The sequence below is a fragment of the Pygocentrus nattereri genome, chromosome 15, assembly GCF_015220715.1.
Source record: "Pygocentrus nattereri isolate fPygNat1 chromosome 15, fPygNat1.pri, whole genome shotgun sequence".
NCBI classification, from domain to species: Eukaryota; Metazoa; Chordata; class Actinopteri; order Characiformes; family Serrasalmidae; genus Pygocentrus; species Pygocentrus nattereri.
Window position 1 is genome coordinate 11,882,225 of NC_051225.1, and position 22,328 is coordinate 11,904,552.

Below are 22,328 nucleotides of genomic sequence, written 5' to 3' on the forward strand. Positions count from 1 at the left end.
ATATAGACAAAAAAGAAGAAAATTGCCAAATAAAAAAAGCTATTGGTGTTCCCAGACGTATGGACTGGCAACCGTAAAGTCCAGACCTCATCATCACTGAATGTGTTTGATATGTTCAATGTGTAATTGTTAAATATATATTCTCACACATAATGGCTGTTCTGATTGGAAATAAATCAATGAAGGGTGGTCTCTGACTTTTGCACAGTACTGTATATACAATGACAATAATAGGTATCATAAAAATAATGATGAGATATGCAATAGATGCCATAATAACCATCCATCGTAAACTTGTAAAGACAGCTGTAGCATAATTAGAATGGAACTTAAAAGAACCATTTTCTTTCAAAGCTTTCAATGTTTTTTTAGTCATCAGGAACCCTTACAGACCCATTCTTTTAAAGAGTTGACATTTTCAAAACATCTATTTCAGTCCTGTCCTTATAGTATAGCTCATTCTTGCCCTGCTTTGCCTGGCATCCCTGCATATTTTCCCAGGAAAAGGCCAGTGTCAGGAATACTAATCTATCTACTGAGCTGTGACCCTGAGGTCCAACAATAGGCCTATTCACTTACACACACACACACACACACACACTCACACACACACACACACACACACTTCAACTCATCTGTGGCATGTTAGAAGAATGGCACACCTTAATATGTTAATTTGTCTCATCCTCTTTTCAAAACTGGGAAAAGCTAATTTACACTATTATTCACATTTTTTATAATAAGCTGATCTGAGATAATAAAAAGATAACACTTCTGTCTACTTTGAATCAGACGCAGAGTTACATAACGGAACAATGATAAGAGATGGATAAACACTGATAACTGACATATTTACATTGATCTAGCTGCAGGGCTGGACCAAAAAAACGGATGCTTGTCTAAAGTATGTGGGAGAGACATTTGCCAGGCCATTTCCGAATCCAAGCTATGAATTAGCTTGCTATTTATAAACCAACCCTAGCAGCCAGCTCCTTTTTTGTAGAGACCATCCCTTAGCCTACACGAGTGTTTGTGTATGTGTGTGTGTGAGTCTCCATCTAATGACATGCCTTTCGCTTGGAATCTCACACTCCTCACACATTCTGCTGTGCTGATGAGTCTTCTTGGAAAAAAAAAACAGGATGATGTCATTTCTAGCCAATCATATTTCTGCTGCATCACCACAGTCCTCCTCGGGGTAGGTTGCTAGGCAACACCCCACCAAGGCACCCAAGCAGCTCCCTGACGCTTTGTCGAGCGCTTGCCCTTCCTTGTGACTGTAATAGAGACGACCATCACATCTGCCGCTGAATTCTTCAAGTAGCATCCAGTGCACTTTTACATTCTGTCCAGAACAATTATCTGAGCGCTTTTTCTCTTCCTACAGTTGTGAATAGTCAGAAACATTACATCTGGCAGCTGAGCCAAGCAAATGACAGCTTATTTCACGTGGTACTGTATGAGAAACTGCACCACTGAGGTTATTAAGAGTCGAAACAGATACAGAATGGTGTTCGTCTGCTAAGCTCAAAGCATCTTGAGATGGGTCCTTTTACATTTATCAACAGATCAGAACATTTATGTCATCTGGCCATTGACACTTCTTTATTATACATTAGTAGACAGATTCAGTCTTTACACAGCACTTCGTCAAAGGTAACCTCCCATAAACTCTTTGTACTTTCTTATGTGTCAGTACAGGGTTCTTACTCACTTTTTGGAGGAATGTGCTGTGATCTTTGCAGAATACCCACTCTTAGTGAGCAATGGTCCTGAATTTCCTTCTGTCTGACTGATGACTAATGGAATATGGATGGAGTGCTCCAAGCATGTGATTGGCCAGTTTACCCTACTTATTTTGGCTGCACAAACAATATTGAGATCTAAAGCCTCAATTTGTTCAATCTATGAACAGTGCTGATTCTTCAGTTTGTAGCAGGGCTGAAATGCTGTCCATAGCACCACGATGGTTGCATGCAGACCGCGGTGACACATCACAAAATGTAACTAAGTGAGGCACACTTTAGATCAGAGGCAGTAACCACAACACTTCTGCAAGCTTTCTGCATCAAGCGTTGCTTGATCAGCAGCAGAAGAGATGGGACTGGGCCACTGGGTTCAAAACGTCATGTTTCACTAGAAGCATGTGCAAAATACCCCAGCGACATATGTCCCTCACGTTGTGCTATGCTGCTGTGCTGCATGACTTTCGCTATAAAACAAGCTTGCACCAGACCTATCTGCGCTGATATTTTGTATTCATGCACTAAGAGCATGCACTAATGGTTACTTAAGGACTAATGTTGAATTAAATTTGACAATGCCAAGATATATTATGTATTAAAGTCAATAAAGTATTAAACAAATAATTAAAGTTTTGCATGTTATCCTAACACCATGTCGAAACTGTGCCACTGAAACAACCCAACCATCCAGTTCCTATACACACACGTTCTGTTTGTTCCTCCTTATGTAAGGCTTTGTACTGAGTTTATATACTTTGTATACAGTCGATTTGAAGCTGAGTACTTGTTCATGCCTTAAATCAAGATTATGTCTTTTTTGGCTCCATTCATACAGAAAAGTAGATCATTCACAAGCCATTTACAACATATTTTCTCTCAACTGGAGGTTGCAATCAAATGAATGTGCATCAAAGAGAGAGAGAGAGAGAGAGAGAGAGTGAGAGAGAGAGGAGACTCTTTACAGCACACTACTAAATTAGTCTGTTTACCCCTTTAGCTTACATCAGCCCCTGCAGGCTGAGCTGGAACCTGGGCCATTAGTAGAAACTAACATTTGCATAGCACACTTTCATGCAACAAGTCAATAAGTTGCATAATCCCTGAGGGAAGCAAAGAATCTGACTACTTTTTAAGGCCTTTTAAACACATTTACAAATTATTTGCTCTTGCTGTTCATTTTATGAATACAAGCACCAGGACATAATGGACTGTTGTATTTGCTGATGAGGGACAAAGTTCAACTGTGCCTCACTTAGAAAAGATTACAGGGATGGTTAGAATGAAGAGGAGATGTGGATGAAAATGGCTTTGTGATCGAAATCTCTGACATAACTCTGCTGATGCTGCCTAGAGGAATCATTTATAACGTGCTCTCATGTTATGGAGGCTGACATCACTGTCTCTTACATAATCATCCGTTTCTTGAATAATCACCGACAATACTGCAGCCCAGTCACTTCAGTGGCAATTCAGTGGATCTATGGGCTATAAATAACACATAATCATGGGCCCTGCATAAGCACTAACCTAAAGCTTAGGATGTAAGAGGGTTAAATCATGTCTTAGAGTAGTGGTAGTTAACTGATCCTCAGGGACCCCTAGACGGTCCAAATTTTTGCTTCATGGTGCACGGACTCAAGCAAAATGTTGGACCATCTCACAGTCCCTGAGGACTGGTTTGAGACCCACTGTATTACTGCTTGTCAATTTGCAAACAGAGATATAGCTCAGGAATTAGTGATATATGGCTACACTCAAGGCTCAACATTAAAGCTTGTCCACTTGTCCAGGTTTGTGTCAGACAAGTAGATGATGAATTTACATGTAAAATACAAACTAAAAAACATAAAAACAAATGTATTCTGAGAGAACTGAACACTTTTAAGAGTGATAAAGCATACTATACTACTAAAGCAGCAGCTAAGCTTATCAGTCAGAATGCTAGAAACCTCCACAAAGCTCTGAAATGATCTAAAGGTTAACAAATGACATGTACGAGTCCAAGAGGGAATAAGAATGTATTCCCATCTGGAAGAACAAATTTGACTGGGTGTGACGAAGCTATGACAAAGAACAAGGAATGTTCTGGCTGAGATTAAGCAGCTACGTTAGCTGTAAAAGTAGTCACAAACCAAGCCTCTTTCTCGAATGATTTGAGTGCTTTTTTGATAACATTTGTTTAAAGTAAAGAAGCAGGGCTTGGCTAATGCTAGCTAGTTAGTATCTTCAGTGACTTTTATTGAGTGTTAGCTGGTTATTTTTTTTCTAGCTGATTTACTTTCTCACTGTCATTATAAACTGTTTTCAAGCCTTGGCTATACTTATGTGTGAAAACCCTGTTTTTGTTTGTTTTAATAAATCAACTAATTCTGTTCCTCTCCCTTTACAACAAAACAGCAGCAGGCATACTGCCCCCATACTTCCTGAAGCTTCCTGCTACATACACATATATATGAATATGTATGTATGTACGAAAGAGAAAGAGAGAGAGCTCAACTAAAGCAGCCAGCAGCAGTGGCTGAAAGTTAAACTTACGCTGAGAGTACAGCAAGATCTGGATCTCCAGCAGAGCACAGGTGAACAGCTGTAGCACGTTCTCCACACCCAGCAGCTCAAACATCTTGCGCATGGGGAAGTCAAAGAGTGGCAGCTCAGCGGTGCTGGGCCTCTGGCACACCACAGGCCCGTAAACGCCCGAGAACTTGAGGGAGCGCCCAGCAGGAGGCAACGGCACCTCGTACAGGACATTGTATACGTAGCTCTCCAGTGGAAGAGGTGGCGGTTGTGGTGAGGTGACAGCCTGGTGCAGTTGCTCCAAAACCTTATGGCAGGCCTGCGCGAAGGCCATCGGCGTAATCAGGCAGATGCACTTTGACACGTACAGCGTGTCGCGGCTGATGTCGTAGGAGTTGAAGCGCTGTAGCCGCGAGATGGAGGGAGCGGCATGCAGCTGGGCACCAGAAGATGGTCGGGCCTCCTCGGTACCTGGCGTGTGCAGGATGTCGTACTGCTCAGCGTTGTGCATGTGGTAGAGCGTCTGCATGGCACTGCAGATCTGCTTGCTGGTCACCTCCTCGAAGAAGGTGAGGGCAAAGCCGTAAGTGCGTGAGCCATCCTCACGTGTGATGATAAAGGAGTGGAATTGAGGCTCGTGTGAGTCAGCCTGTGTGCGGAAAGACAGGCCTTTGGGCATGCAGAGCTGCAGGACAGACAAAAGAGCATTAAATTAGAAACAAATGACCAACAAAATTTTCCTTTTATCGTAAATACAGTCAATCTGCCAAGTTTGTTTCTGTAGGTTTGTACTTGAGCCACGAGGCTAATGTAACTACCAAGTAACAAGTAATAGTCTTTGTCACCAATGATAATGATATTGGTGGATACTGAAAAGCAAAAATGCTTAAAACCTATCAGTTTGCTTACCATGCCCACTGCATCTTGGTCGAACGGACTCCACTCCACATTCTCGGGGTAATGGGCTAGAACTTTGGATTTAAAAGTTCTCCGCAGTGGACTCTGCTCAAAATTTTCACCTGAAAGCAAGAAGAAAGACACAGCACAAAGATAGAAAGGATCAGGAAAAAGAAAAGGTGGAAGCGTCCAGAAAACACATCTACCTATCTACAGAAAATGCGTCTTGTTAATAGTGGAAAAACAGTGTTGCATCATAGAAAGCTGTCACTTCACTGTGCTCTTGGCAATTCCAGAACAGAATTAGAGAAACTGATGTAATTTTTATAAACATATTAATCTTGTCCAGCCTCTATCAGGTGCAGCTTTGGACATTTTGGCTGCACTGTTATGTCTTTCAGTTATTTTTGTTTGCCAAGAACTTTGGTAAGCGACAGCAAAGGCAAAGCATTCCCGCTTAATGATTCGAAAAAGACACAAATCAAACCATATCAAAAGTAAAGTGAAGCAGAAGTGAAGTGACACAGCAAGTAGACGTGGCTAGCAAACCCATTCCGAGTGAGAGAGGGACAGTACATAACAGTTCACACAATGACCAAGCAGACAACCGGGCCTGTGGCACAGCCCCAAAGTCAGTACAACAAGAGGAGGCAGTGACAGCCAAACAGATCAGCCTGTCGATCAGTAGACGCGGCTGGCAGGTAGAGGGATATTCGGGGGCAGAGCAGAGTGGACAGGGTTTAGAGGGATAGGGAGAAAAGTGATCGTTTCTGAATTCCCTTCACCCGCACGCAGCCGAGCACAGAAATGGAGTGCTGTGAAAGAAGTGCATGTAAGGTCAAAGGTTAGAGGGCACAAGCAGAGCCGGAATCATTTGTGTAAAGGAACAGGAGCATCGTCCGAGGTGGAGGGGAAAAGAGGAGAGTGTTTGGGATGGGTTACCTTCACATGCCATCGCCAACTTTCCTCTGGCACCATCTCTGAATTTAGTAGCCTGTATATACTGGCATAAAGCTACACAACAGATAAAACAACAGTACAATTAATCACACAAGCTAAGGGGAGGACAAATCTGCAGTCAAAGAGCCACAATGCTACAAAGATGGATGATGGTTTATAAAATAAAAACACTTCAAAGGAAAAAAGTCAAGCCACTATGAGCCCGTTCACACCTTGCATTAACATGTGTTTCATGTCCGGACTGTATGTGGATATACTTCGCGCTGGACTTCATTCAGAACTATTATAATCCCTTAATATGTGTGCCCAGTGTAGCCAGATGAGATCGGATTGTACTCTTCCAACATAAAAAGCATGTCAACACAAAGTCACAAGCTTGGCCTGAATGTTTTCATCAGCCTGGAGTGCACAAAGGCACTTTTTGGGAATAACTTCAGCCTCAGGCATCCTACATGTTTCATTTGATTGTTCATTCTCTTACGTAGTCAGCTCTCGGCAGATGCACTTCCGCTCTAGCATTTGTAAATGGATAACAAAAACACATTCCGTTTACGATTGTGTTAAATGCAGTCCATCTGTCCATCACTGACCATCACCAAATGTGGTTTGAGTGATACAGTCATAATCTGCTCACTGCATGATCTTGGGGTGTTTATACCTGGCTTTTCAAGTGAATCCGAATGTGATTCGATCCCCAAAAATACATCTTAATGCATGGTGTAAACAGGCCCTGTGTGTTTTTATACATATGGGTTATATGGCAAAAATGTATAATTACAACATTCAATGACACAATACATTAGTGGTGGACAGGATGGCCAAAAATGTATATCATAAAATCTTTGACAGTTTTGGTATACGGTGTGGTTTTATACAGTTTTTTTTTTTCATAAAAAACTTAGGTAAACCTACTTTTTAAAATGTTTTTGATGTGAAAACACGGTATTTTGTAAGTTAACAGTGGCTCATTATTCTGGGATATTTGTTCATTTTCACTTGCAACCATTTTTAACTGAGGTAATTTTTTTTTTTGGTGTAAAACCATAAAAATCAGAACTGAGCAATATACAAATAAACCCAGTACAGATTCTCTGTTGCTAAATCGTGTTTCTAAATGTTGTGTGTCCCATAAACACTGCTTGCTGTGTTTCCCATAAACACTGGGTTGCACAATGTCACAGTGTTTCAGTATAATATTCGTATAGATGTTCAGACTTGACTGATATTTTAAACTGATATTTGACGATATCAGAGCAAGAGTAACTGTGCTATCATGTCTGCATTTCACTGCATTTATAACCCCCATAACTAATGGTTACATTTCTATTTAATGCTAATGGATGTATTGACAGTGGAAGATATGTACAGTAAAAATATGGGATATTGCCCCAGAATTGCAATATCAGTGAATATCCCCAGTAAATAATACAAGTCACTATATTACACAAAGGATTCTTGGTTTGTTGCGAGGACCAGGCCCCAAGACGGCATCGTGACCTCATGTGGCTGATCAAGTGAGGTGGTGTTGTAGACAGTTTCTGAGGAAACGAAAGCACAGTAAGCGGGCTAAAGACCTCGAGAGTCTGGCCATTCTTGATGTGTGTATATATATATATATATATATATAGCTGTTGTCCGCTCCCAAACTTCAAACTGGCACAGGGATTTTCCTTACACCTGACTGAAACAGCCCATTCTTTCCAGTCAGAGCTTGTAGACATTCAGCTAAATGCACTAATCCTAGTATGTTTTGTTATCTATGCTGCCAACCTGGTTTAAAAGGTTGTAACAAAACTCATAGCATCAAGCCTTGAAAAGCTGGAAAGGATTAATCTTTCAACCCTTATACTGGTATATCCCCTACTAAAATATGCATCAAAGTATGTTGATTTTCTGACCATTGAAGAGCTGGAATGGATAAACTGCATCAGCAAAACAGTAGTGCCACATTTTAAAATGCTGTCAGAAACCATGATCTGTTTTTTCAGTGTTTGACTATATCTGATTAAACAGGACTAATTAAAGATGGTATTTAAACCTGCAACCCACTAGGGGGCAGTCACATTTATGCAGAGCTGTTTATGAATATTTCAGGCATAAAGATGGAGTGTAAGAGATGACAAAACTACAACCAAAGTACTAGATAAATGCTACAGAGATGCACAACAGGACTTTAGAAAAGAACCATAAAAAAGTCAGACTACTTTGTGTTTCAAGACAGTGAGAAGTTTGGCATGTTGTCACTGTCTTTTGATGGGCTGCCCTGCAGGGGTCGGTTTCAGGCACTCTGTTGGTGAAGAGGCAAATTCTTCCTAACCTTTTTTCATTCACCCTGCAAGTATGATGAACATCCAAGACACAAGACACAAAGAAAAAGAAAGCTCTTTTGCAGGAGCCCAAAAATTTCAGTTGCATTTTCCTCTGAGGCTAATGTTAGATGAATTGGCAATGAAATGAATAGAGCCATGCAGAGTCCTAAAAGCCACTATGTGTGGAGAGGACATATGACCAGACCCAGAGCACATTCTGTGACCATCATCTCAAAGGTCACAGGAGCTCTGGGCCTCAGCAAACAACCCAATGAACATGAGAAACAAATACAATCAACCAACATGAAACAATTAATTTTTAATGAGTTCCTTTTGCCTACTCAATGGTCATCATTATCTTCTAGGTGGTTGCATCTATTCCCATTGAAATCCCTCCTGTCTTTGTCCCTGTGGAGGTTCTAACACACCTGCTCAAGGCTGGGGGATGTCTTTTTTCTGGCACACAGAGATTTTGCTGATTCATCCTGTGCAATTCTGATTCAGCCTACGAGCCAAAGCTTTTCTGACACATATTTTAGGCACAGAGCTCCAAAACGACTCTACTCTCATCAAAAAGGGTTTTTTCGGGGCGATACTACTGGAGAACCACTTTTGGTTCCCTAACCTCTTTAACTAATTGGGACCAGCAGTGGTTCCAAAAAGCACTTTGTCATATTCTTTATAACTTTCATATTTTATAAGCTTCCTTCAAAAGGTGGGTGTCATATGAGGTTGTAATTGTGTTCTTTCCAGTCAAATAGATGGGTGATGTAATTTTAAGACTTTATAATAAAAGAAGCTGAACTCACAACGTTTTGTTCTACTGAAAGTCGACCCAAATCTAAGCTATTAACAGGATCTCAGATGGCATCTTTTCTATAATATTCTCTGTAAAAACTATTTTTATAAAAATAAATAAATACAAAAATAAAATACATTTCATGTAGTTACTGAATAATTTGCCTTACGATTTGGGCGTGTAAATTCAGAGGGAAAAAAAACTAAGTGCATAAGGGGCTTAAAAACCATTCAAATAACCATTTTTGTCAATTACATGTGTAAGTGTAAAGAACCTTTTCAGACTTTAAAGAACCGCCAATGAAAGCGTTTTCCTACAACCATACATCCAGGCCAAGAACTGTTTAGGAATCTTAAATTTTAAGAATGTAGGCGTGTCTTCTTTGATTTGCTCAACAAAGAGCTGTACGTCCTGACAAACTCAACATGAGATAACTTAACAAATGCAGTGCCAATCTACTGTGCCAGCCCATAATTAAAGTGAAGTGTACAGACAAGCAGCATCAACAAAAGGCTGACTTGCTTATGTGGCATTTCTTTTCAAAGCTGCTGACAGGGCCACCCAAACAAGACTGGTCCGTAGGGCTGTTTGGGTTTTGGGTGAGACCGAATGCAGGTTTGCTTTGGGACGTAGGTGTGAAATGTGCATTTGTAGAAAATAATTAACTCGATACAAGCTGTGTGTAGTTCACAATTATGCAGACAGTTTTCTGAACTCAGTTTAGAATGTAGGTCAGGAATGTGTGGAGCTGGACAGCCCAACAGTGAGGTTGTGGACATGTCTAAACATAGGCAAAGCTAGTGGACCCCCCTAGACAAGATGACAACGATAGGTTCAACTATGCAACACCATGACAAAGACCAGACGCATGTGGCATGGAAAAGTAGTGTTGTCTGAATTACCTTGCAATGACTAGGCATTGTAGTCTCTGTGACATACCATTTATCTCAAATGTATTAGGTAGGCCAACTTTTCAGAACTTGACAACTACAAATTTATAGCTACTTTAACACAGTAGTGGAAAATATGGACAAAAATATATGTAACCGTACGTAGATCTATCATAATTATTACATAATCGGCTTATCACAATTATTTGACTACAATTGAGTTGACTACACTTATTTTCCCCCATTAACGTTCACAATCATGTGTTTAAATTGAACAGAATTGAACAAACAGAATAAGAACTGGAGGCAGACACTATTCTTTATATGGCTATTAACAGTCATGTTAATAGTCAACAGGCTATTTCATGATGGTCTCAGGCCTAAGATGAGTCAAAATTATCTGACAGTTTTGTATATCACAGTACAGTGTATTTGTAAAATATATGCTCTATAAAAATTCATTTTAGGTATTTAAAAAAACTTTTTGTTGGTCATCAGCAGTTTATTACTCAGGGTGTCCCTTCACTTTTAATAAGAACCACAATCACAACCATATATAAAAATAAAACCGAATATATAGACAGATGTCAATACCACTTTCTAACTGTAACCCTAACAAAATAAAAGTGTGTATGCGCAACACACAACCGCTTCTTTTGGCCCAACAAAAATGGTGAGACATGTTGCTTCACATCCAAGTTTCTCAAATAATATGCTTCATAAGTGTGACTTATTTCAGAGATGGATGGAATTTGGTAAATATTTCAGTCATTCACACTATCAGTACCAGCTACTCACAGCCAAAGACCAGGCCCTGAGGCTGTGTTGACGTCTGAGGAAGCTGACCGAGGTGCCACAGTGTCCATAAAGGCTAATCACTAAGAGACCAGCTATTCTTTTAATGTATTTCTCTAATACCCACAGCCTCAATAACTAACTGGACAAACATTATCTCAGACTGCAAATGACTACACAGTGAGCAATGATGGACTGCTGAAACATCTCTGACTCAGCTAAACAGGATAACCTTATGCTGCATTATTTGCACATATTTGTGGCAAAACGGTATTTAAACAGTTATATAAAACAAAATGATACAAAACGGTATATAAAAAGGTTATTACAAAATTCATAACTGCAACCTGTATACCAGATATGCTGGTATACTGTTTTCAATCCATATTTTTACCTTGCTAAGAACAATATCACTTGGTAAACAAATTAATATGTAAATATATCAGAAAGAATAGCCATTATCATGGATTAAATTCAAGTGTAACAATTATTTTCTGGGCTCGATTTGATTTTCTGGCTGGTCTAATATTCAAGACACGTGAGGCACTCCGAAAAAAAGAGTGATAACAATGGCTGTCTGTCAACACGTATCTTCATAATCACTCAACAATCATCACACAATAGAACAGCGCTCTTGTCGTCTGTTCTCTGTGTAAGGGGAGTTTTCCTCTTTTCTCTAATTACCCCTGCATTCAGGGTGCAGAACATTTGACAGAAGCAGGCGGAGTTTGGAGCGCAGAGATCAATTAACACCCAGCTCTGACGAGCGTTTGTGTGGTGTTGAAAAGGTCTCGTCACAGTTCATCTGCTTTGTTAATTCTATGCCAATGCTGCACAGCCGATTAGCCTCACTCATGAACCCCACAAGGCCCAGACTGTCCTATGATTCTTCCTCAGATCATGTGGGGAATGAGTCAGCCTGTGGCTGGAGAGAAAAAAATGATTTTCTCAGTAGCAGTCGGCCTTTAGATATTATGACTTGCTAATGGATCAATGAGGCCAGAGGCATAAATACTGCAAACAAACAAACAACCCTTTGTGGGAGGCTATGGACATAGGAGGGGCTCCAACTACACCACAACCTAAAAGAACACACAATGAATTATAACTGATAATGAGATGAAAAAGATTTTTTTTAAATGTATATAAAGGTTTTTCCAGTTAAAATTAAAGTCTTAATCTTAAAATGGATTTATTAAAAATAGTAATTTTATAATGGAAGGAAAACGCATTCTTAAATTGAGTCTGTATTAATGTAACAGAATTTTATTCCAAGCTATTTTGGACCATTTATTTTTTATTTATTTTTCCACACTATGGCTGTAGGTTATGTACATAAAATGAAAAATTTGATTTAAGCTGTTGGATCCGTTTAATCTGTATTATCATCGTAGCTCTTAAAGATGTGTTTATCGTAGAAAATAAAATAAGAACAAAAACACAATTTATCACGCTGCTCTCGACCCTGAGTTACTTCTAATTAGTGAATTCAACTTCTTTAAGGGTGCATCCATTGCTGACACAGGTCATTTGCGCACACACTGCTTGTATAATCTCCATGGAAAAGTGCTGCCAAGAGAGTGGGAGACTCTGGAGCAGCCGCACATGAGGTCACCACGCCCAATGCCAAGCCCCCAGCACCGGGCTGTGGAGCACAGGAACTGTATTCTCTGGAGTGATGGATCACCATCCAGTTACTCTGGCATGAGATCAGAGCAGCGTTTGTAATCTAGAACTAATTATTATTAATATTACAAATGCTCCTGTGGCAGAATGCAAATAAATCCTCACATAAAATATTCCAACATCTAGTGGAAAGCCTTTCACAAAAGAGTAGAGGCTGTTAAAGCAGCAAACAAGGAACAACTCCCTATTGATACCCTTGACTGCTTAAGAAATGTATGTTGAGAAAGTGTCTGCAAACTTTGGGACATATGACAGCACATCAGGCCAAACTCAGACTGACAGACTAACAATAGATGATGCAGTTGGTGATGTCTGAGAACACATGGAAGGTGGGAGAGAGAGTGTGTCACGTTCTCTCTTTTCACACTTCCCACTTCCCCCGCTCTGTGTGCCAGGAAGTGCCTCTGGCTGAGCCTCTCAATGCCGAGCATCACATGTGCCAATCCTGGACTGAGAAGAGTCCTAACAAAACTATCATTTCCTTGACAAAATTACCAAGACGAAAGCAAAACTTGACATATCTGGACATGAGACAATAAAATCGAAAAATAAAAAAAACTACACAAAATAAAGGTCTCCAAAAATGACCAGGAATGATTCACACTCACCATTTCATAATCATCAACTGAAAAATGGTGGCGAGGAAGTCTTTTATCTCTCCATCAATTAACACTAATTAAAAAAGTAAAATGTAATAAAACTCCATGTGAGATTCAGCTAAAATGGACCTTTAAACAACAAATGTCACAGAATCAAGAAAAGGCCCTTCTACACAAATACCACAAGACCAAATTTACAACACCACAGCCTTCGTCTGAAACATGACATACATCTCCACATTGACAGTGTTTCCCTTTAACACTATATGTAAAGACATTTGTAATAAAAAAATTATGTGAGGTTTAGTAAAAAAATGACCTTTAGGCAACAAATGTCACAGAATCATTATCATGCAAAAAGCCCTTCTGGACAAAGACCACAAGATCAAATTTCCAACAACACCACAGCTCTCATCTGAACTCTCATTTCTACATCTACAGTGTTTCCCCTTGTAAACCAATCTGTAGGTGGGCTATATGTAAATGCTGTCAAAAAATCCCTTGAAGTGACCGGCGGGGTATTCTGTATGATGTTATGTCATATTCAATGTGGTGATTATCATATTTTTTGTCTGATAACCTTTCGATACACACGGAAAGTGTCACAAACTAAAAAATAACCTGTAACCTTTTGGCCATCTTCTGGAATTCCCATAGCATCATCGTATATGAATTTCCACAGAACTTTGACAAACACTTCTTGAGATTCACCATGTTTTTGCAGCATTAAAGTAACTATAAGTACTTTTTGATAACTGTCTTGTGTGTTTTGGTCACAGGGTTCACTCCAATATTAATGTAATCATCTTAGTGGTGGTTGTAACAAAGCACAGTTTTAAAGCATATGAGTGTCTCACAGTGAGAGCTAGCCAGTGCAGCCTCCATAGGGTGGGGTTAGTTTTAACAGCGTTACAACTAAGCCTCCTAATGTAAACCCTGAGAAAAGTCCATATCCATCTCATATAAAACAAACAGTTACTATATTTTTACTTATAAATTACTCTAGGTATCATTAAATAAAATATATATTTTGCTGGTACTAGCTGTTCTACTTAAAGTTGCTGCATTGACAGCCTCTTTTCATGAATCATTTTTATTTTTATGCACATATATTTTATGTATTTAGGTTGAAAAGATGGTTTGGTTCAAACATAGAACTACTTGCCTTTGGATTCATTTACCAGACCTTTCTAGCAACTAAGTATGTTAAAATTCTGTTAGAATCTATTACATTGCAACATTTGCACTCAAGCTGCATTGCTAGAATACTACATATTAATCTTGCTCAAATATTTTTTTAATTATTTAGCAAAAAACAAAATTAGTTAGATTGTTCCCAGCTTCTACAATACCACTTTCAGCAGGTTCTGAAGACCTACAAGTTGGCTTCTCCAGTTTCTACAGAATATGTAGAAAAACAACTGAAAATGTGGGAGAAACTAGTTTCCTGTTTATACGTCCTACTTCTCCATTTCACATGCCAAGAAAAGCCTCCAATCAAGTCTCCAAGTGCTTAGTTCCATGCATGCCAACCCAAGCAGCTGCACCCAGACGATGCAGGCAGTGAGAGGAAGAGAGGGGGGTGGTCAACTTCTAAGCATTAACTAGTTCTGATGGATGGCTTAAGTCATGCCAAACTACACTCCACTTCAGTGCAGGACACTGTGGTAAAAGTAGGCCTACAGCCAAATCCCTACTTGTCAAAGCTCAGAAAGATTCACAATTCTTTCATTTAGTGTGTCTGTAAGCAACAGCATTCTTGTGGATTACTTATTGTGATCACAATTCTATGGACGAATCAAGGAAAGTCCACATATGACATACCCATGACGACTCTACTACAATGAAATCATCATTATGAAAGTTGGCGCCTTTAGTCTTTGTATAGTAGGACCCTAAGCTGTTTGGGGTCTGTAAAACAAAGAAGGAGCCAAAACAGAAAAACATGAAAAGCTAAGATTTTATCCGTTTCATTAAGTACAATATTCGATTTAATCAAAATTATCCAAAATTTTGCTTGATAGCTTCAGTTCATAGTGAGGCAAGTACCATAGAGAGTTCAGCCATACTCTTCATAGTCCTACTGCATAGCTATTAAATATTTGTTGATTTTCTAGCTTAAGAAGTTTATAAGTTATTGATCTCAAACAGCCTGATGTGTGTAAGAAGCTCAGCTTGTCAAAAATCAAAAACTCACAAAGGAGGCACTAGGCCCTTACTCTATTTAATTAATGTGATATGTAGCAGTCCCTTTCATTTAGCGAGTGCGTATACACTGATGTAGCAGCACTGTACTCATTTGTTCTTGTGAGTTACTTAATGCAGTAGCAGTTCTATGGAAGAACACAGGTACAAAAGATACACCCACAGGTTTATTGCTGATGTGTACAAGGCCACTGTCTTTCACTGTCACTGTCATTTTCTCAATATTAGCATGTCATAAAAACTTTCAAATTCACTAAAAAAGTACTAGTCACCAATACTGAATAATGCATTATAATAATGCAAATTTTAACTCTGATGCTTCACCGTCAGCATAGCAACCCTGCAAAGAAAAGAAACTATAATGAGAGCAGCACACTGCGAGAGAAATCTGCTCATTTAGCATTTAGCATCTTGTATAATAAAAACAAAGGTTAAGTGCAAAAGGCTGTGGGTTCTAAATTTGTTCTCCACTCAGTACAACATTAAACTTTTTATTGGAACAGTTTTTCTATTCCATAGAAATCAGAGATGTTCTAGAGGAGACTTCTGTAGTTACAAAAGATGTTATTGCTTTTAAATATCCTAGCTTTAAAAGCACAGACAAAGCAATTTGATATTAGTAAGACACTCAGTTTGTGATAAAAATGTAAAATTCAAGAAAGAATTCTCTATTTATTTAATGTGATATGTAGCCATTCCTTTCATTTAATGTGTGCATATATGCAGGTGCAACAGCACAGTACTTATTTCTTCTTGTGAGTTACTGTATGCAATAGCAATTCTATGGACGAATCCATAAATACACTCATAGGCTTAACGCTTGCGTACAAATCCAATAGTGTAGCAACCCTGCAGAACAATGTCTGCCACCATGAGCCTCTCTCCTCACTGAAAAACTTGCTTGGGTTATTTCCTATGCGTGTTCTTGAAACTATATTTTAATTACTTTCTGATCTGTTTGTTCTGTACTACAGAAGTTCTTCAAATCTCACTGTCTGAACAGCGAAGCGGGATAGTGTCAGTTCAGGGAAAGGCAAGTAGAGTTTTGGACAAGAGTATTTGGGAGAGAGGTATACAGTACTGTGCAAAAGTTTTAGGTATCTATGGAAATTGTAAACAATTTACCTCAGCAGTGTGTTTATCACAATATACATAAGAATAAATTCATATTCATATCATCAATTACGTCATGAGCACAATTTAATGAAGCACTGATTGGTCAAACCAGGAGTTGCTGTTTAACTACATATAATACTGGACTTTTATATATATATAAAATCATTATTAGTTTTTTTTTAACTTCAGTTGGTTTGTTCAAATATTAACACTTTTCTCAGCAAATAAACACATACTGCACAAATGAACAGATTTTGAAAATGTGTCTTGGGTGCCTAAGACTTTCGCACAGTACTGTATATAATAACGATTCCCACTTTAAGATATATACAGCACATATATACTACTCATCATCATGCGAAAGAGAAGCAGAAATAGGAGAAGTTAAGTCTAGTTTTAAAGCAACCTAAACGCTTGTAAAGGCAACTGACAACTTGTACTGGTTACTATATTTACTTACTGATGTATGTAGTTGTTCTATAAAAGAAAAATACTATATTTGCATATGACACGCCCACTGGTTTACCTATGGCTACCATCAGTGTATCAACTATGTAGAACAATCTCCACTACAATGAAGCTTCCACAACACCAGGAAAATTTGCTCTTTTAGTATTTGTCTAGTAGGGTCCAAAAAGTAATGGACCCCCTTACATAGGGTTAAAAACAGAAAATCAAATAAACTGACCAGTGGTCCTTTATAAAAACACACTCATTTAAAGCATACATCTGTTCTAAGAAAATTTAGAGCTGTATCAATGTAAAGCCATCATGCTCAGTGTACTGTATTTGGTGAGATGTAAATGATCCAGATTTGTAATTTTCTCAAAAACACAAACACTTAACTGTACTTTTTACTATTATCTTACTATTGTTTTTAGTGTTATTTTTATATATTTTTTTATATTTTCACAGTTTAATTTCAAACATGCAAAACAATACTCTCTACATCAAAACCTTTCTCTAACAGGAAACTTGCAGTGTTTGTCTAGTCGCATTGTAACCATTTACGATCTCCTAGGGCTGCACTTAAAGCAGAATGTCAACCAGAATATTTGTAAAAGTCTATGCTGCAATGTAGTATAAGGGGGGGGCTAGCTTGACTACATACTGATTATTTTATACTTCTTTCTGTTTTTTCAATATCAGGTTGTGTTTAAAAATGGTTTATTTTCAAAAGAAGCACTATTTACTAGATACTTGCATATGACACACCCACAGCTCAATTCACAATGTTTAAAAGGCCACCATCAACAAAATGAGACCATTTCATTCCTCTGAGCAATTGATTCATTTTATTCAAAGAGCTCAAACAATTCATAGTCTTATTACTTTCTACCATCACTAATTTAAAGAAAGTACAGTGGAGCGGAGCTTCTGAAACTGATTATGACCTATTAATCAACTGTATAAAGCTCGAGCCTTCCTTAAAACTCGAGCCTACTTTAAAATAAAACATGCAAATATTAGATTATCCATACTTTGAATTCTCACACACCTCTAAAAAAGCAAAAACGAATAGCAGTGTTTATTAGAAATGTTCCACAATTTGCATCACGTTAAATAATTATTATGCAGAACAACTATGCTAAAATTTGCATAAGACACACCCACAGCCCAATTCACAGGTTGTATAAAGCTACCATCAACGTAGCAACTCTGCAGCACAATCCCCACTACAGCGAGACCCTCTTGTCCTTAGGAAAATTTGCTCTTTTAGTATTTGTCTAGCAGGGTCCTGAAATATGTAGGACCCCCCTGCTCCTGCCTTGGTCAAAAAAAAGATAAAGCTTGAAAAACTGAATGAAATGAAATGAAAAATTCTGCCTTAATACCATAATACCAAACAACACCAATGATTTGCAAAGAATACAGAAAACAAAATCAGCATAATCTGTCATTATTTACACAAGAACTAAAATTAATTGCTAACAGAATATTTCCATTTTTTGTATCAAAGCTCAGTAAAAAGGCCAATGAAAAAAATCAGAAGGCCACTATTTTACATTCTGTGTTGTGTGTGAAAGCAGGAAAAACACAGAAAACTGTTCAATACTGTCCAAGAGGGCAAACCATTTGCAGCTCTTTACAGCAGAAGCCAGACCCTGTAATACTGGTCTTAACAAAAATGTTATATGTTATATTTTGCTGTCAGATAGAGAGACCGAGAGCCCAGGCCTGAAAAAAAAATCAACCTGTAACACTCTGTGGGCCGAGCGTATCGCTACACCCCTACCACTCTTTAAAACTTTCACCTGTAAGTACAGTTTCATTGATTGTACCTGCTTTACCAGTAATATTGCCCTGCATCTGTGTGATGGATCTGCACAAGGCCTCTATGTGTGACCTAATAACAAGTGCTACTAAAGGTCACGTAAAAGCTACGTACCCAGAATTCTGATATTTTACATTCTATGTAGCTAAAAGCAGTAAAAAACACAGAAAACCATTCAATACTGTCCAAGAGTGCAAACCAACTGCAGCTCATTACAGCAGAAGCCAGACCCTGTAATACTGGTCTTATCAAGAATGAGCAGCTCCAGGTGATGAGTGAAAGTTATGTTGCTGTTAGATAGAGAGACTGAGACCCAAGGCCTGACTGGAATGTGTAAGAGGGCATGAATACTGTAGACAAACAGTCCACCCTGTAACACATCCACAGACTTTAGTATTACCAATCCTGAAACTACTCTTTTCAGCAAAATCTGTAAAGACTTTGCATTGCTAAAAGTACTCAAAAGCATAACAATGACTACTAAGTCAGATAGCTATGGGGAATGTGTTGAACAAATGCCCCGTACTAGCAACTCATAAAGGACAAATGAGGAAAGACAAATTATGCCTTAAACCACTATGAGAATTAAGGTGTTCTGTAATATGATCCTGCCAAAGAAGGGATTAGGGCCAATGTGAGGACACAGGGTTGATCCTTTCAACACAATAGCTCCAGATTACAATGGAGTCCCAAGATAAGTGTGTGTGAGAGAGAGAGAAAGACTCACAGAGAGATGGTGAGAGAGCAGACAGCACATTCTCAATGGTTTCCTGTGAAAATGGGCCACGTTGCCAAACATATGCAAACAGCTGTGAAATGTCCCCTTGTGAAAAGCCCAACCCTCCCCCAACACATGCATTTGAGTACACAGGTTTCAGTTTGTTCACATTACTCAAAGTACAAGTTTGCCTGCCTTAAAGTGATAGTTCAGACTTCAGACATCCATTATCTACAAAAAAGTACAGACAAATTTCACGTTTTATGGTGGCTGCTATTAATTTTTAGTGACCTACTCTCATCCAGTTTTACAAATATCTCTGTCATACAGAATCAGAAACCACACAGGCAACTCTATTTGAGATGACAATAACTTGCCGATGTTTGAGGCAAGTATTTGAAAATTTAGGCATGCAGTTTGCACAGTGCTAACTGGTGGGGAATATATCGCTTTAAACTAGGGCTGAACGATGTGGGAAATACATCTAATTGTGATTTTTCTGACTAACATTGCAACTGCAATTTAAATTGCCATACTTTATAAACTGAGATTCAAGCCTGATTTATTTTGGCCAAGAAGACCAGAATATCCACCTTTTTTGGCTTGAGGCTCGACCCCTGAATGTAGTGTGTCAAACTGCCAGTAAGCTTTTGTGGTGATGTCACAACACAAGGAGGTCTGGTCACCTCTGATTGGGCTAGCTTGCCTACTTTTAAAGCTTCTTTGGTTCTTTAAGGATTCTTTAGTAAAGAAAACACTCTACAACCCATGTCTGTGCTTAAAAAGTGGTAAAATGGTTCATTAGATTTGTTTATATGGTTCTGTATAGCACCAAAGCGTTCTTGTCACAAGCTTGTCATCATAAGAATAGCAGAACCCTTTTTAGTGCTATATAGAACCATATACAATATATTCTGCATACCCAGAATTTGGACAGTGGAAGTAATCTAAAACGCAATGTGAGGGAGGCCTTTTTTCTACGATGCTGCCAGTACACACTGAGCTCGTGGGAGATGTCCTCGTGGCATAAGCAGAGGGGACAGGGATGGAATGAGCTCGAGAGGCACCCTTTTGAAAGAGAAGAGCTTTTTTTCTCTGATCTCATGGCATACAGAGAGAAGGCGTCAAGTGAAGAGAGGCTCAGGAGGCGCAATTCTCTTAGGGAAACTCAATCAAGATTGAGCACATTATTTTGAGCAAGTAGCACATTATTCACAACTGATTAGGAAAAAGGGCAGAAGGACTGCATGTCTTTGCAGTTATACTAATAATTAAGTAATCTACTGCTGATACTGACGACTGATTGAGTAATCAGAACTTCTAAGAAAGGTCAAACAAGAAACAATGGACTTAACTGTACAATAATAAACCATGATACTTAAAATATTCCAAACGACTAGAAAACAAAAGGTATATAGGCCTTTAAAAAGACTTATATACGTATATAAATGGATGTCAATGAGCCTGCGCCTCACTTTTAGTCAACCTGAAATTAACACAACCTTTTTTGCTTTGAAACTTTGTCTTCTAGTAATCTGTGACTGAAGTATGGTGATGTTTACAACATGATCTGATTTTTGTCTGCATCACTGGGTATGGAAAAAATCATACTTAATTTATGGTGTATTAAATTTTCTAAATATTATATTATATTTCACCTTCCACTCCCACCACCCCTACCTATCATCGAGTGAAATCTCAGCTACCTCAGAAAATCTGCCTGATCACGTTTCACTCAGGTACATCACAATGTGAATGAAATTATGCTGTGATTTCTTATTTACATCGAGTAAGTGCGCAATATGCACTAACACACAGTTTGCTAACCAACTGCCAGTTCATTAAGAACATAAATGTCAATCTATGATTTATCATGACGGCCCTATTAGAGTCAGGCTGATTCAAAGGTGAGCCATGAGGTTAGAGACGTGCAACCACAAGCAACAACATCACATCCTGAGAGGATTAATCTCACGTGAAATTCTGGCAAAACTTAATTCAGCCTTCTTCACTGTATTGTGGTAATAGCTGAATGCATTTTTGCTTGCTTTGCTTTGCCTTAGCTTAGGACTGAGCAGGGTGAGGAGAGGGAGGGAGGTGCTGGGCCAGATAGGCTATAAAGTAATGAGGTGTCAGTGCGCAGCTTTATAAAAATGCTGCAGTCTGTGTCTTTCTTAAATGTGTGCTGTTCCTATCTTCCCCTGACAGCAGGGAAAGATCTCCCAGGGTGTTCATAACTGAGTTATTTCCCCAGATACATTCTAGGTTCGTGATCAGATTTTGAAGCTTTCTAAGAAACATAGAGCGCGTTGTTTGACACCCGCCTGCAAACTTGGTGTGCTTAGAATGCTTTCACACCTCGGCCGTTTCAGCATTTCAATTGGTCTCAGAACACTGAGTCATGGTTTCTATATTTGAGCGTATCAAACTAACACAGACCTCCTTTAACCCACAAACGAAGCAAACTCAGGCCAAGTATGCTTTACATTAAAGAACACTGGGCCTCATTTATGAGCCTTTCTTAAGAAGAAATTTCCTTAAAACAAACTTATGCATTTTTTATGAAGATTCTGACATTCACTAATGTTTTCTTATTTGGATTTGTTCTTAGGTAAAAGGAGAATTGACACGCACTCAAACACAAAGCTGCGAACAGTTCTGCGCTTTAAGAATATGTCATAAATCTGACGTAGACATTTCTTAAGACCTTTCTCAAGAAAATATTTGAGATAAAACATAAGAACATATTGGTGAATGAGGCTCATTGTCTTATACATACATCTTCAATCCTACAGTACTTAGCAGGTACAAACTCAAAAA

General features: G+C 38.7%; 1 protein-coding gene and 2 non-coding genes across 7 annotated transcripts in view; 2 read left to right on the plus strand and 1 right to left on the minus strand.

The window, feature by feature from the left end:
- The window catches only part of dennd5a (DENN/MADD domain containing 5A), a 63,188-nt gene that overhangs the window by 28,672 nt on the left and 12,188 nt on the right, over positions 1–22,328 (minus strand). For 3 of the 5 annotated variants that reach the window (XM_017685759.2, XM_017685760.2, XM_017685761.2), the window contains exons 2-4: positions 6,099–6,170; positions 5,169–5,278; positions 4,281–4,944 (exon numbers count right to left, since the gene is read on the minus strand). In XM_017685759.2, the coding sequence (XP_017541248.1) occupies positions 4,281–4,944; positions 5,169–5,278; positions 6,099–6,170 (846 nt within the window). The remainder of the gene's footprint in view (positions 1–4,280; positions 4,945–5,168; positions 5,279–6,098; positions 6,171–22,328) is intronic. The other 2 variants (XM_037545334.1, XM_037545335.1) reach the window with 1 other exon arrangement.
- On the plus strand, positions 17,111–17,166 carry LOC119265306. The gene has a single exon (XR_005131575.1). It is a non-coding gene; the product is annotated as a U7 small nuclear RNA (small nuclear RNA).
- On the plus strand, positions 18,218–18,274 carry LOC119265305. Its single transcript, XR_005131574.1, has one exon. It is a non-coding gene; the product is annotated as a U7 small nuclear RNA (small nuclear RNA).